The 12,858-nt window shown below is 43.7% G+C and overlaps 1 protein-coding gene across 3 annotated transcripts; it reads left to right on the top strand.

Moving 5' to 3' along the window:
• Positions 1–397: 397 nt before the first annotated feature.
• Positions 398–6,600, top strand: HNRNPAB (heterogeneous nuclear ribonucleoprotein A/B). Of its 3 annotated transcripts, none has more exons than XM_029913395.1 (8): positions 398–490; positions 580–795; positions 3,828–3,996; positions 4,088–4,246; positions 4,736–4,867; positions 5,725–5,830; positions 6,154–6,238; positions 6,492–6,600. In XM_029913395.1, the coding sequence occupies exons 2-7, from the start codon at positions 614–616 to the stop codon at positions 6,222–6,224; spliced, it is 819 nt and encodes a 272-aa protein (XP_029769255.1). In that variant the 5' UTR covers positions 398–490; positions 580–613; the 3' UTR covers positions 6,225–6,238; positions 6,492–6,600. The 3 variants fall into 3 exon arrangements, with proteins under 3 accessions (XP_029769255.1, XP_024057867.1, XP_024057868.1); XM_024202099.3 differs by lacking the exon at positions 6,492–6,600 and adding an exon at positions 5,925–6,077 and having other exon boundaries at positions 6,154–6,360; XM_024202100.3 differs by lacking the exon at positions 6,492–6,600 and having other exon boundaries at positions 6,154–6,360.
• Positions 6,601–12,858: the final 6,258 nt, after the last annotated feature.

Genomic DNA, 12,858 nt, shown 5'->3' on the forward strand with positions numbered 1-12,858 from the left:
CGGCCTCAGCACTCAGCCGGGTGGGGAGGCTTCATTCCACACGAGGGCCAAGCCGGGGGGAGGGGAAGCGGCCCCGCTGCGCGTCCGGGTACCAGGCCCACTCGCTCCCTCCCTGCATCGCCTGTCGGCCTGACCCAGGCTCGGCCCCGCTGTCCGCTCTGCTCGCTCCCAAACTCCCCCGTGGGGCCAGCCCCACTCTTGGTCTGGAGGGAGCCAATGAGAGAGGCAAATCCGCCTGAGTGGCAAGGGAGGGCAGCCAATGAGCAGGCGCCTTGTTGCCGGGTGGCTCGAGCGCTCGCTCTCGCGCTATAAAGGCGGCCACGCGCGGAAGGCTGCGGTGCGGGCTGGAGAGTGCGTGTCTCTCGCGGGGGAGGGGGTGACGGCGGGGCCAGTCGAAGAGCAGCCGAGCGAAGGGAGCCCAGGTCGAGCTCACGCGGGGATTTTAATCCGATTCCGGCCGGCCCGGATTTTATCGAGAGCGGGTTTTAAGGTGAGTCTCGCCGGGCGGGCCTGGACCGAGCCGCGGGGCGGGCGGCAGGACCGCGGCCTTTCTGACCGTGCGCTACGCTTGTGTCGCAGGCGGTTCTGTCTCCAGCCTCGGGAGACGGGCAGGATGTCCGAAGTGGAGCAGCAGGGGGCGGATCCCGCCGACGCCACCCAGAACGGGCACGAAGCGGCCGAAGGCGCCGGGGAGCAGCAGGCCGAGAGCGGCGGCGCGGCGGCGCCGGTGGCCGCCAGCCAGAACGGAGCCGAAGGCGACCAGATCAACGCCAGCAAGAACGAGGAGGATGCGGGGTAGGTGTCGCCCCTCGCCGCGGGCCCCTCTGGCGGGGGCTGGGCGGAGGCGCGGGCCCCGCGCTCCGCCGCCATGTGCCGCGCGGTCGCGGATCAGTAGGCCGCGCGCGCGGCTGCCTTTCGCGGTAACGGAAATGGCGGGGGAGGGTGGGAGGCCCGGCCGCTCAGACCGTCTCGGCCGCTTGGGGTAGGGCCGCAGAACGGCCCCGCCGCGGAGGGCAGGCCCGGCACCGCCCGGCGGCCAATGAGCAGGCCGGGCACTGCAGCAGCCGAGGCCTTCCCTTTGTTCTGGGGCTGCCTTTTGTTGGCGCCATGTGGAGGCTGGGGGAGGGGCGGGGAGGCAGCCTGCTGGCTCCTCGCGCTCTGAAATGGCAGAGTTCGCCTCGCTCCCCGCTGGCGGCGGCGCCCGGGGTTTCAGAGCGGGGAGGCTTGGCAGGGCCTTGCTTTTCCCGCTCGGCGAAATGGGGGCCGGGCCCCCTTCAATAGTGAGACTAATCCCACGACCGGCCGGTTTTGAATAACGTATCTGAAGATCCCGTCTCCCTGAAAATGGCTGGTGGGAGTCTAGGAAAGTATCTGGGGGAGAGATGGCATCACAGAGTAGAAAGGGAACACTTGCATTCCATGCCCTACACTACTTACTACAGTATATTCCTTGGTGCATCGTCGGCTAACTGTGGGCATGGCTACATTTGAAATGCTTCAGTGGCATAGTTGCAGCTGCACCACTGTGGCACTTCAGCTTAGATGCAACTAGCTATGCTGCTGATAGGAGGTTTTGCCTGTTGGCGTAGGTAAAGCCACCAGCCCAGGAGGTGGAAAAAAATTTCTGTCAATCTAGCACTGCCATGCTGGGGGTTAGGTTGGCTTAATTATGCAGTTGAGGTGTGAATTTTTCACTCCCTCGAGTGATGCAGTTAAGATGACTTAATTTTCTAGTGTACACAAGGCCTTAATCTCTTGTGACTTTGGGAGAGAGGGTGTAGTTTTTCCAGTGTTGGCTCTCATCCCAAGTCTCTTGGGACTTACTACTATTACCACCCCCATATTGGTGCCTACTAGTGCACAGTTATGCCTGATTTGAAAAATACACATGCGCTGTATTTTGGAGAGTTGTGGATTACGCCACTCTTTTCCATTCAAGCTTAACTTCTGTCCTTAGTTTGAAGCCTTGTGATTAAGGTCCAAATACACTCACATGAGCCTCCAATCTTTGGATGCTTCACAATGGCATGGTTCTGCTCCTTATGACAGTTTGCCTGTCCAGCAGGCCTGAGGAGTGTGGGAGCTAGGCCACTGGATAATTTACTGTGCAAAACCATGTGTAGGGCAGAATTTTTGAATTCTCTGAAGTGCAGTGCACACCTATGGTTGCAGCAGAGTAGATGTGATAGTGCTACTTTACCTGCTTCCTCATGGGGGTTGATCTTTTTTTCTGTGCAGGGACTAGAATTTGCCCCAAAATCTAGGGATGAAACTGTCGGAGATCCTTGTATTATAAACTATTTGAAAGCATTACAGGATATTGTAATACTAAACTGCCAGAATTCACCATACAATGCAATCTCTAAAGTGTAACTACAGAATTGTCTTGCCATTAAAGCAAAAGTGCCACTGTAGATTACTCAAGCCTATTTGTCTGTTAGTGCAGATTAAAGAAGCCTTGCAAAAATTCAGATTTATGTGATCTTCACACCTCATGGTAAAGGGTGTATGCCTAGTTTGGTAAATTTAACCATTTTGCAAGGGTGGGGTTAGTGTGGCTGTCAGGATGAACTGTTCAAAAACACATTCTTACTTTCCAGTTGGACTAATGACATGTGTACTCTTTAAAGCAGGTGCAAACTAGAATCTCTCCATCAGGAAATGGTCCACTTGCCTGATAGTTACAGCTCTTTTTATATAAAAAGATAGATGGAGTAACATACATTTTAAGGCTTTTTCCTTGCTGGGAACACTTAAATTATCAACTAGATTGAATTGGAAGCCAAAAAGTAACCTCAAATAACTCGAGTTACTTCAGTTCACTTAGAAGTAGACAAACTGTGGAACTAACCAGCTGGGCTGCCTTTACACAATGTCAGGGCTCTGAATTCAGCCCTAAAGATGTGTGAAAGGCGTTAAGGTTATTAAAGTTATACATGTTACCTTGGAAATACCATGATGTGAAGTATAGCCATCTTCCTGGGCTTTGCTGGAGTTCCTGTTGGATCTTGAATTGTTTTCTGAGCTCTAATCTGAATAGATGAGCTGGGGGAGCTGAATATCCTAAATGTCTTGATTTAAATCTCTTCCCTGTTGGTGGCTCAGTTTTCACTTCCTACCCTTGATGTCAATTTCACGAATACTCAAATTTTCTAAACTAGATAGTCTTGAATTTACTATGCAAGAGAGTAGGGAAACCCCTTTCTGGCTTCCATTTCATAAACCTTTTTTAACAAAGAGCTTTCAGGGTTCTATCTATAGAATTATAAGTTGGTTGTTCCCTGCCTCTGATACCATTTTGTAACCATTTGTCATGTAGATGTGACACTAACCATGTTAGGAACTGGGCCAAAATCCTTGAATACAAAAGCACATGCTTCAGCTTTATGGATGTTAACTCTTATCCCAAAAACTAAATTGAGAATATTAAGTACTCCAAATTTATTTTTTATAAACTAGAAAGTTATAAGTGGCAGTCAGTGAAGTGCTGTTAACAGAATATTGAGGCTTAAAGAGGACAAACCTTTGTTTCTAACAGTAACTGAGTAATGTCTGTGCTCATCTTCTTGCACCAAGAGCTCTTAGGAAACACTGCATAAATCCTTTTAATTTGGATAAAGGTCTTTAAAATGAAATACAAAAGATTGCCAAGTCCTTTAATAGCAATACCTTTGAAATGGCATATATTAACAGGCCATTGAATGCACTTCTTGCCTTTGGCCTTGTTCCTCACAATGCACAGGAAGCATATAGATATTAATGTACATCATGCTGTCTACTGCTGTAACAATGCCTAATTTAATAATTTTACCCCTATGAAATTTCAGGAAAATGTTTGTTGGTGGCCTCAGCTGGGATACAAGCAAAAAAGACTTGAAAGACTACTTCACTAAATTTGGTGAAGTGGCTGACTGTACAATAAAGATGGACCCGAACACAGGAAGATCAAGAGGTTTTGGATTTATTTTGTTCAAAGAAGCTGGAAGTGTTGACAAGGTGAGTTTAAGATTATACCTCCGATCTTTCTAAATTCTAGTGAAAATCTCCTTTTACATGAATTAATCTTGCCATACCAAATTATTTGCAGGTATTGGAACAGAAAGAACACAGGTTAGATGGGCGACTTATTGACCCCAAGAAGGCCATGGCAATGAAAAAAGATCCAGTGAAGAAAATTTTTGTTGGTGGACTTAACCCTGAAGCCACAGAAGAGAAAATCCGGGAATACTTTGGAGAGTTTGGAGAAGTATGTAACTTTAATCCTGGTACGGGCTGAAATACAGCAGAATATGCTGTAATTATATTTTGTAAACTGAACATAGACTGGATCTTCAAGTTTACATAACTTCTGTTCCAAAATACCTTGAACTATTCAAAACACTAAGCATTTGTTATAGTAGTAACTTAAAATTAAGGGTTTGACTTTCAAAAAGTCATGCACGTAAAAAGAGATGACCATCACTACAGCTCGAGGCAGAAATTGCCAGATGTGCACTTGACATTTTTGTGGTCTAATCGAGTACTTGTTCTGTAATTTGGGAACATTTATCCCCATATTTAAATCCTATTTTGGAAGGCTAGAGCTCTAAACTTGTATGAATTGGCTTAAAGGAAGTTTATGCTATTCTGTTACATAAATACCATGATAATGCTAACATGTTCAGGCATGAAATACAGAACGTAACAATACAGTGAAAAGTAATGGTCCTGAAGTTGTAATATTTAATGTTTTCAGATTGAAGCAATTGAACTTCCAATGGATCCAAAGACCAACAAAAGGAGAGGCTTTGTGTTCATCACTTTCAAGGAAGAAGATCCAGTCAAGAAGATCTTGGAAAAAAAATTCCATAATGTTAGTGGAAGCAAGGTAGGAAATGATTCAAACTGAAGCAATTATTTCCCCAATTTCAGAGGTTGGTATCTAGTTTAAACTGAATCTCATGCTTTCTGAAATAATTGTGTTTTAGTGACTCATTTCTGGTCTTCAGGTACACAGATGCAGTAAGGACAATTTGTATTTCATTAGTTAAGTTGGACTATTACCTGAAGGGCTCTGACATGCATACATACTCTTCTAGGATTTCTCAAAGAATAGACTTTTCTGCTGATACTGCAGCAAGTTTTGTAAAGGATAGTGTTAACCTCAGAAAATGAGTTCAGCTGCTACACTTGTGCAAGTCCCCTTGTGGTTTTAAAATAACTTTAATATTTTAGGGTAGGTAACTTTACTGTGAGACCTACACCAATAAATTAGCTGAAGTGCTGTTAAATGCACAAAATTTAAACTTAAAATCACTACAACAGCTATTAAATCTAACATGATCATTTTGACTTCAGTCTGACTGTGCCCCTTTAATAGCACTCCCTGGTGACCTTGCAGCAGTAAACAAGAGCGGAATATCCACAAGCACTGTTCATTTAAAATCTCAAATCTGCAAGAGAGTACCAACTTAAACTTCTGGTATCTCTTTATTTGGATCCTCTTGACCAGTGGCTCTCAAGGAGGAAGTAAGCAATTTTTCAGTAATAGTGTTTGTTTTTGTGTTTTGTAAGGTGAAACTTGAGGTACACAAGACAAATCAGACTACTGAAAGGGGTACAGTAGTCTGGAGAGGTTGAGAGCCACTGTAGTAGACCAGTAAAATCACAGCTCACCTACTCTACATTTTCAGTTCCAAAGGCAGTGTTGTACTTAAGCACATTGCTCTCCTTGCTTTTTTTCAGTGTGAGATCAAGGTAGCGCAGCCAAAGGAAGTATACCAGCAGCAACAATTCAGTAGTGGTGGAGGAAGAGGCAGCTATGGAGGAAGAGGCAGAGGTGGAAGAGGTGGTAAGTGTTGCACACGCTACTTAAGTATGGACGCATTCAGAACTAAGATGCTTGTACTAAAATGGGATTTTGTGGATGGTTTTCCCTTCTGTAGCTCAAAGTCAAATTTGGAATCAAGGTTATGGCAATTACTGGACCCAGGGTTATGGGAATCAAGGATACGGCTATCAGCAAGGTTATGGTGGCTATGGAGGCTATGATTATTCAGGATGTGGGTATTATGAATATGGACCAGGCTATGATTACAGTAAGTAAAGAGAAATGTATTGGGTATGAGCACCATAAGTAATAGCAGTTTAATGCATTTGATCTCTTGTTTATAGGTCAAGGCAGTGCAAATTATGGGAAAAGTCCAAGACGTGGTGGTCATCAGAATAATTACAAGCCATATTGATCAAATTTATTCAGGTATGCAGTGGCATGGTCTCTTTTAGAAAATGACTGCATAGGTTTTGTACTCAATGCTGTAGATGGATATTACAATTATGTACCAAATTTAACTTTACAATAAATTTCTATGGCCTGTTAAATGTGCATCTTACTCAAGAGCTCCCTGGAAATGTCTTACATGTTTAATATTTACAGATAACTAGTTGTCTAGACAGTGTGGTGTGTAAACTTCAGTCTTGCTGAAGATATTAATTAATGATTTTATTAATAGGTTAAACTGAAACTGATTTTGAGGGTCTGCTTAAAGCTGCAGCTCTGCAACTAGGGACTGCCTCTTGGAGTTTACTATGGACTCTGCATTACTCCAGTTGTACAGAATGAGATGTATCTTAGGGAACCAGTGTCACTTTCCACCTTTTTATTTTGTATTGTTTTTGTGTCATACATTTCCTGTAATGGAAGTGTTAATTTTACTGTACTTTTTGGTACCTTTTTGGAATCTAATGTATTGTAAGGTATTTTACATGTGTTCTGATTCACCATGACATGGATATTGAAGCTATCCTAGCTTTTGAAATAAAAAAGGTGTAATCTAGTGTCTTGTGCCATTCTTCAGCTGTATCAGTACAACTCGAGTGTACTGCTTCCAGAACTGAAGTAAAATTAGTTGTTCATAGCAATCTCATCACAGTTAAAGGTTGGACTTTAAAACCAGACTGTGTTGGTCAGTGGTGTGCTCGCACTTGAAAATGAGCATCTGCTCCCAACTCAATTGTGATATTACAGAACAGAAAACTCAGTAGAAATACCTCACTGAAATTGAGCTGTCTAGGAGTGGTGGCGGCTTTTGAATATCTTGTCTTCCAGACAACTGTAATGATCCTTTAAGCTTAACTGTGTACTAGTAGTTGACTTTGCCTCTGGTTTCTAGAAAGATGCCAAACCCTAGGTGAGAGGGTTCTCAACCTATTTACCATTGTTTTATGTGGGGTGCATCCAATACTACCTGTATGGCACTAAGGATGTCATATGGGGTGCAGCTCTGTGCTGATTGGGTCGCAGGCTGAGAACCACTGATCTAGGCAGAGATTGAGAATGGATGTTTGCAGGTAGCTTCATTGAAGGATCAGAGAACGGTGGAGGGGAGACTAAGGGGAAGAATCCCTCTTTTCTTCTGCTTTTAACGGGCATTGTTAAACGGTGTCTTAAATAGTGACTAAAAAATTTCCTCCTCATTTGTGTGCAGGTCTCATCCTTGAACTTGTGACTTAATCTTTTTTCCTCCCAGTTTTCTAGCCTTCCAGGAAAAGTGGGATAGACAGAACTTGAATTTCTAATATAAAGACAAACAACTTTCCTGGCTTTATATAAATTAAAGTGAACAAAACCTGTAAAGATGAAACTGGCATATTTAAAATGCCACTCCAAAATTGTGCAGGCTACACTGTTTCTCCAGGGGTAGGAATATCAATTCCTCACAAACTTTTTGTCCTGCATTGTACCTACTCACTGCAGTATCTATCTTATTCTAGATTTACTTGACTACTCCAACTACCAGGTCAGAGTACTCTATTTAATGGCACCTACTGTTGGGCTTTCTTGATGGAAGCTGGAAGAACCATTTCAAAGTGACATTGCCACATATCTAGCATAGCTTTGATATTTCAATGTAGCAGAGACACCTAAATTTTAAGCAGTATGGCTGAAATTTTAGTTCTTAAAAGAATTAACCTAACAGAGCAACTGTGAAAACCAAGACTACAACCTAACCTTACATACAAGTAACTGACTCTCATTAATGGTTCATTCTCTGTTGTATGGTTAACTTCTGCAGCATTTCCTTTCCCACCTTAAAATAACTGCATTCCCTAGTACAGAAGGCAAACTAAACTCTATTTGGAGTAAGTGTACCTAAAAGGGGCAATAGTGTTAATGGAGTAGTAATGCCAGTGGGCTTGGTGGAAACTATCTACTGTAGAAGCATTTGTTAAATTGTCAGGACTAGCAGCAGATGTAGTTCTAGCACTCATTTACTACCTAAAGGTTTACAAATTAGGGCTTAAGTTTTTTGTTGTTTTGGGTAGAATGGATTTAGAGATGTTAGTGTAAAGGACATGGAGCATGACTTAATGAAAAATAATTTCAGCTACTAAAGTTACTCCCCATCTCTGGCTTTACAGCTGCATTTTTCCCAATAGCTTAATACAGCACATAGCTAGGTTGTTCTCTCTCCCATCCCCCCCTTTGCAATTTCCAGAGGCAGTCTAAAGCTGTAGCAGGGCTAGGGTATGTGCATGTGCAGACAACCCCTCCTCTTATCTCCTCTGCAGCAGCAGTTAAGCACCACTTTGCTCCCACCTGTTCTTTGGCAACTTAATTTTCTTCTTTTGTGGGCAGAGAAAGCTACTCTTCCTTCTCCCTCTGCATAATAAGCAGTGGGATAGCCTCAGCCACCTTGAACTAGCAATCCACTGCTTATTTCCAGACTCTCCTAGCTCCCCTCAGCCATGGCAAAATGCTGTTCTAGATTAATGCTGCAGTACTAGCTCTTACAAAAGATATAGTAATCATACTGAATCTCTCTCCCGAAGAACCACCTGATAGAGAGAGAAAAGGGACTCAAGGTTTCAGTGGCCACCCTCAGACTATCCTGCCCTTTGGAAGAGCCACAGTAGCCTAGTTATGAAGGATAGGCTATCTCAGCAGCCTTGGTGGCAGATCACACTGGCTGCAATGAGACTTTGTGCACGGGCCATGGCATCCACCTCAGCAACCAGAGGTCTACCCATCCCTGGACAAATTCCTCAAGATCCAGAACTTGATATCTATCTTGGTAAAGTGCATAAGAGACTATAGCTAAATATTAACACAGATGCTGATCTTCCTGATTTCATGCACAGAAATAAACCCCTGGACAAGGTCCCCTATACATTACCTCCAGTACTTCCTAATAAAAGCATAGATCCATTTACAAGAATGTAGGCATCAGGTGCTGGTTCTGAGCCATGTGTTGAACACTCAGCTAATGCATTATCCCACAGAACATCCACAAGAGTCTCCCTGTATGCATTCCAGACTCTTGAGTACTTGTGCCTAGATGGAATGGGAAGTACATCTGGGGCACAGGACAGTGCCAGGCACCTGGAACCCTTGGGGAAGGAGCATCAACCTGTGGAGCTCAAATGTGTAAACTAGTGCTATGGAGATTCCAGAACTACGTCAAGGGCTTCTGATCCAGTCAGACAAGACTCCCGTTCTGGTGTATATTAACCTATGAGGAATGTGGAGTAACTACTTGCAAAAGAGAGGGAGAGGAACAAGTAAAGAGGATTCTCCCTGCTAGAGGAGCAATACATGTAAAAGGAGAGCTGAACCAAGACAGACTTGGCTCAGAACAGTGCCTGACTCAGGAAGTCCATTCTGATTTTGCACAGGTTCAGCTTTCTGGTGGTCAACCTATTCACCAATCACAAGAACAACAAACATTTGAAATAATCTACCAGAGGAATCCCTGGGGATGGATGCTCTTTTGCACAGATGGCACTATGGCCTGTATATGCATGTCTGCCCTTTCTACTTCTAGAAAAGATACTAGGTCTTCACGGGCCAAGAAGAGCATGGTTCTCCAAGCAGATAGAACTGAACTTGGAGCCACTGTTGCAGCTACCTGTGAGACGAGACATCCTTTACCAAGGCATATTCCTTCATCCACACCCAAATCATCTACAGCTGGTAGCCTGCCTCTTGAGATGGGAAGTATTAGGTGTGCTAGAGCTATCCTCCACTGGGAGTGGAATTGTCCTCTTTACTAGGTGAGCTTCAATACTAAAGGCCTACTCCTCCATGTGGACTAGGTTTAGCTCATGGTGTCAAGAACAGTACAACAAATATCAACAATCCTGGACTTTATTCAGGAAGATGTAGACAAGAGACTTTAGCCCAGCACCATAACATGCCAGGTGTCTGCTTATAAGAAACATCCTATTTGCAGGATTCTCTGGTTCCTTGACAAACCCTCAGGTATCCAGATTTCTCAGAGCAGTTCAAGTGGTTCAGCCAATCTTTGTGGAAGCCTACCAATGGCATTAAAAGCCCATACTACACAACCAGTGGGGCCACTGACCTGTATCTCCATTCTGTCTATGAAAACTGTCTTTTAGTTACCATGATGTCTGCTAGGTGAGTTTCTGAAGTGGCACTTCTATACCATATAAGAACTCTATTGTAACATGACAACCTGCTGCTAAGAATCCTAGGATCATCATTCCATACCTCACAAGGAAATTATAGTCCCGTCATTCTGTCCAAAGCCACAGCACCCAACAGAAAAAACTGTAGCACACTTCAGACGGTTAAAGAGCACTAAAGATTTATATCAGGTGTACTGAACTGACAAGAAGATTGGGCTTTATTGCCTGCCAAGGTGTCAGTGCTTCTGTTCCCAATGGCATCCAGGCTCACTCCACAAGATCTATGGTGACTTTGTGGGTGGAAAAAGCTTATGCTTCCACAATAGAGAGATGCAAGGCAGCAACATAATAATCTGTTTAACACCTTTATTAGATGCTGTAGAAAGTAGGTTTTCTGTTCTCTGCAGCAGCTTCCATGGTCTAGTATAGCAGCACTGCCATTTTGTGCAATTAACTCTGACAGTTAACCCCTCTCTCTCTCTCTTTCTCTTCCTTCCCTATTTCAGTTCACTGCTCACTAACTTCTCATAAGCAATGGAAGTGTGGGAGATACTAAACTGCAGCACTGTAAACCTCTTACCTGATGATATCCTTTCTGCTAGCAGCATCTCCCATAATTCTGCTCTCCCTGGATGGCTTCCTAGCCAGGGAACAGTATTTATTTAATTTCAATACTTCTGGTTGTAGACCTTGGCCTACTGTTGGCAGTACACTTACTTACTAATCATATTCTTCAAATTTTTACACACCTGTGGAATGAACTATCTGGCAGCAGGCTGGAAAAGGGGGCACAGCTAGCACAGGTGTGCTACAGGTTTGAACTCACTCTGGAATCTGCAATCAGGAGGGAAATAGCCTCTGCCTATCAAATGGTGGGAGATGCAGCTAAGAAATTTACCCCTCTCTCAGCTCTTATTCTTGGAGAGTACTTAAAGCTCTAGAATGTATAAAACTTCCTGTATCTTACTGTTGTACTAGCCCACTGCCATCAGGAAACACCCTGTGAGTCTGACTTTCTTTGAAAGTTGCTATCAAGTGCTCCAGGTAGATCAGGGAGGGAAGAACAGCAACAAACTACAGAATTTAGCCCACATGCTCACTACCTTTTCATTCCCCTCAAGGTATGGGAGCATGCAAAATAAAATGGAACACAAGTAATCCTAGGTGCCACAGGCTCCCCCCCCCCCCCCCCCCAAAATCAAGCTGAACTCTGCAAACTTTAATAATTACATAACCATGGGGGTTTGGGGAGTGGGAAATAAGCAGATCCTTTAACTAGTTCTAGAAACAGTTCAGCAGAGAAGATTTGTACACTTCACCAGGGATAATGGTGCATTAGCCAGCAAGTGCATGTAGAGCAGCTTGTGGGTTAAGGAGCAGGCTGTCACACAGACTTGTGGAGTTGGATCCTGGGTGCAGAGTGATTAGAGCCTGAAGCTAAAACTGAGGGTGCTTATACTCCAAAGCAGAGGTTACCATTCCTTTTTTGTTGTAGTTGAGACATGTTCCATTGCTGTTGAAGAGAATCTCAAGCTACCCAGCGAGAGCATGCAACATATACAAAGGTCTCGTATGCTTTGCTTCATTGCCCATAAGTACTCTGGTGTCCGTTAAAGACACAGAATGCCGTCTGTGGGCAGTTTAGATTGGACCTCCTCTTTCCTCACTAAACATGTCCTCAGAAGGCAATTCATAGGGAACTTTTGTACAGAGTTTGGGACAGAGAACCATCTGTTTGAAACCTATGGCTGAAAACCAGTCTAGCTGTTTAGACCTTATATTGGCACAAAATAAATCAGGTGGTGTACCTGGTGAGACACTGAAGTATGGCAAAATAAGGACAGATACACAGGATTGTTGGGTTCTATGGGATGGCAGAATGTTTGGCCAAGCTCAGATGGTTATAGTCACTGGAATAGCTCAAACCAGAAAAATGAAACACCGCAAAGTGTGGGACGTAAGAGCTAGAATAGGAAAATAACTCCTGGGTAGTCATTGTTTTCTGAAACTGGCTGCTAATTAAGTGAATCCCACACCACCTTTCCTACAGCTGAAGCAAACTATATCATAATGCCTATGTATTTTCTCTAAAGATTTTCACCGCTACAGAAGCGTTACTAAACGTTGCAGATTCAAATGTAATTGTTTAGCCTAAATGTGCACTAGTTATGGGGATTTAATGATCCTTTGTAATAGATTTTGTCAAATTACTGTCTGGAACCTATAGATGAAAGTAAGACATTGTAGAGTATGTATCAGGTTTCATATTTTTCTTTACATGAAGGAAATTAACCAGGTCAATGCCTCTCCTCCTACATTGTATTTAAAGCAAAGTTGCAGACTCTTTGCCATGTACTGTAGCAACTGTTTCTTCTATGAATGATATAGGAAATAAGCAACTAAAAAGGAGAACTACCTTCATAAAGTTTTTGTGATCAGTTACATTGC

The sequence above is a fragment of the Terrapene carolina genome, unplaced genomic scaffold, assembly GCF_002925995.2.
Source record: "Terrapene carolina triunguis isolate 2854851 unplaced genomic scaffold, T_m_triunguis-2.0 Scaffold629, whole genome shotgun sequence".
In the NCBI taxonomy this organism is placed as follows: domain Eukaryota; kingdom Metazoa; phylum Chordata; order Testudines; family Emydidae; genus Terrapene; species Terrapene triunguis.

Excerpts from the sequence above, each read along its gene's own strand:
- HNRNPAB (XM_024202099.3), top strand. The coding sequence starts at position 614 with ATGTCCGAAGTGGAGCAGCAGGGGGCGGATCCCGCCGACGCCACCCAG. Across the intron at positions 3,997-4,087 it reads AAGCTGGAAGTGTTGACAAG|GTATTGGAACAGAAAGAACA; the intron begins GTGAGTTTAAGA and ends AATTATTTGCAG. Across the intron at positions 4,247-4,735 it reads ACTTTGGAGAGTTTGGAGAA|ATTGAAGCAATTGAACTTCC; the intron begins GTATGTAACTTT and ends TAATGTTTTCAG.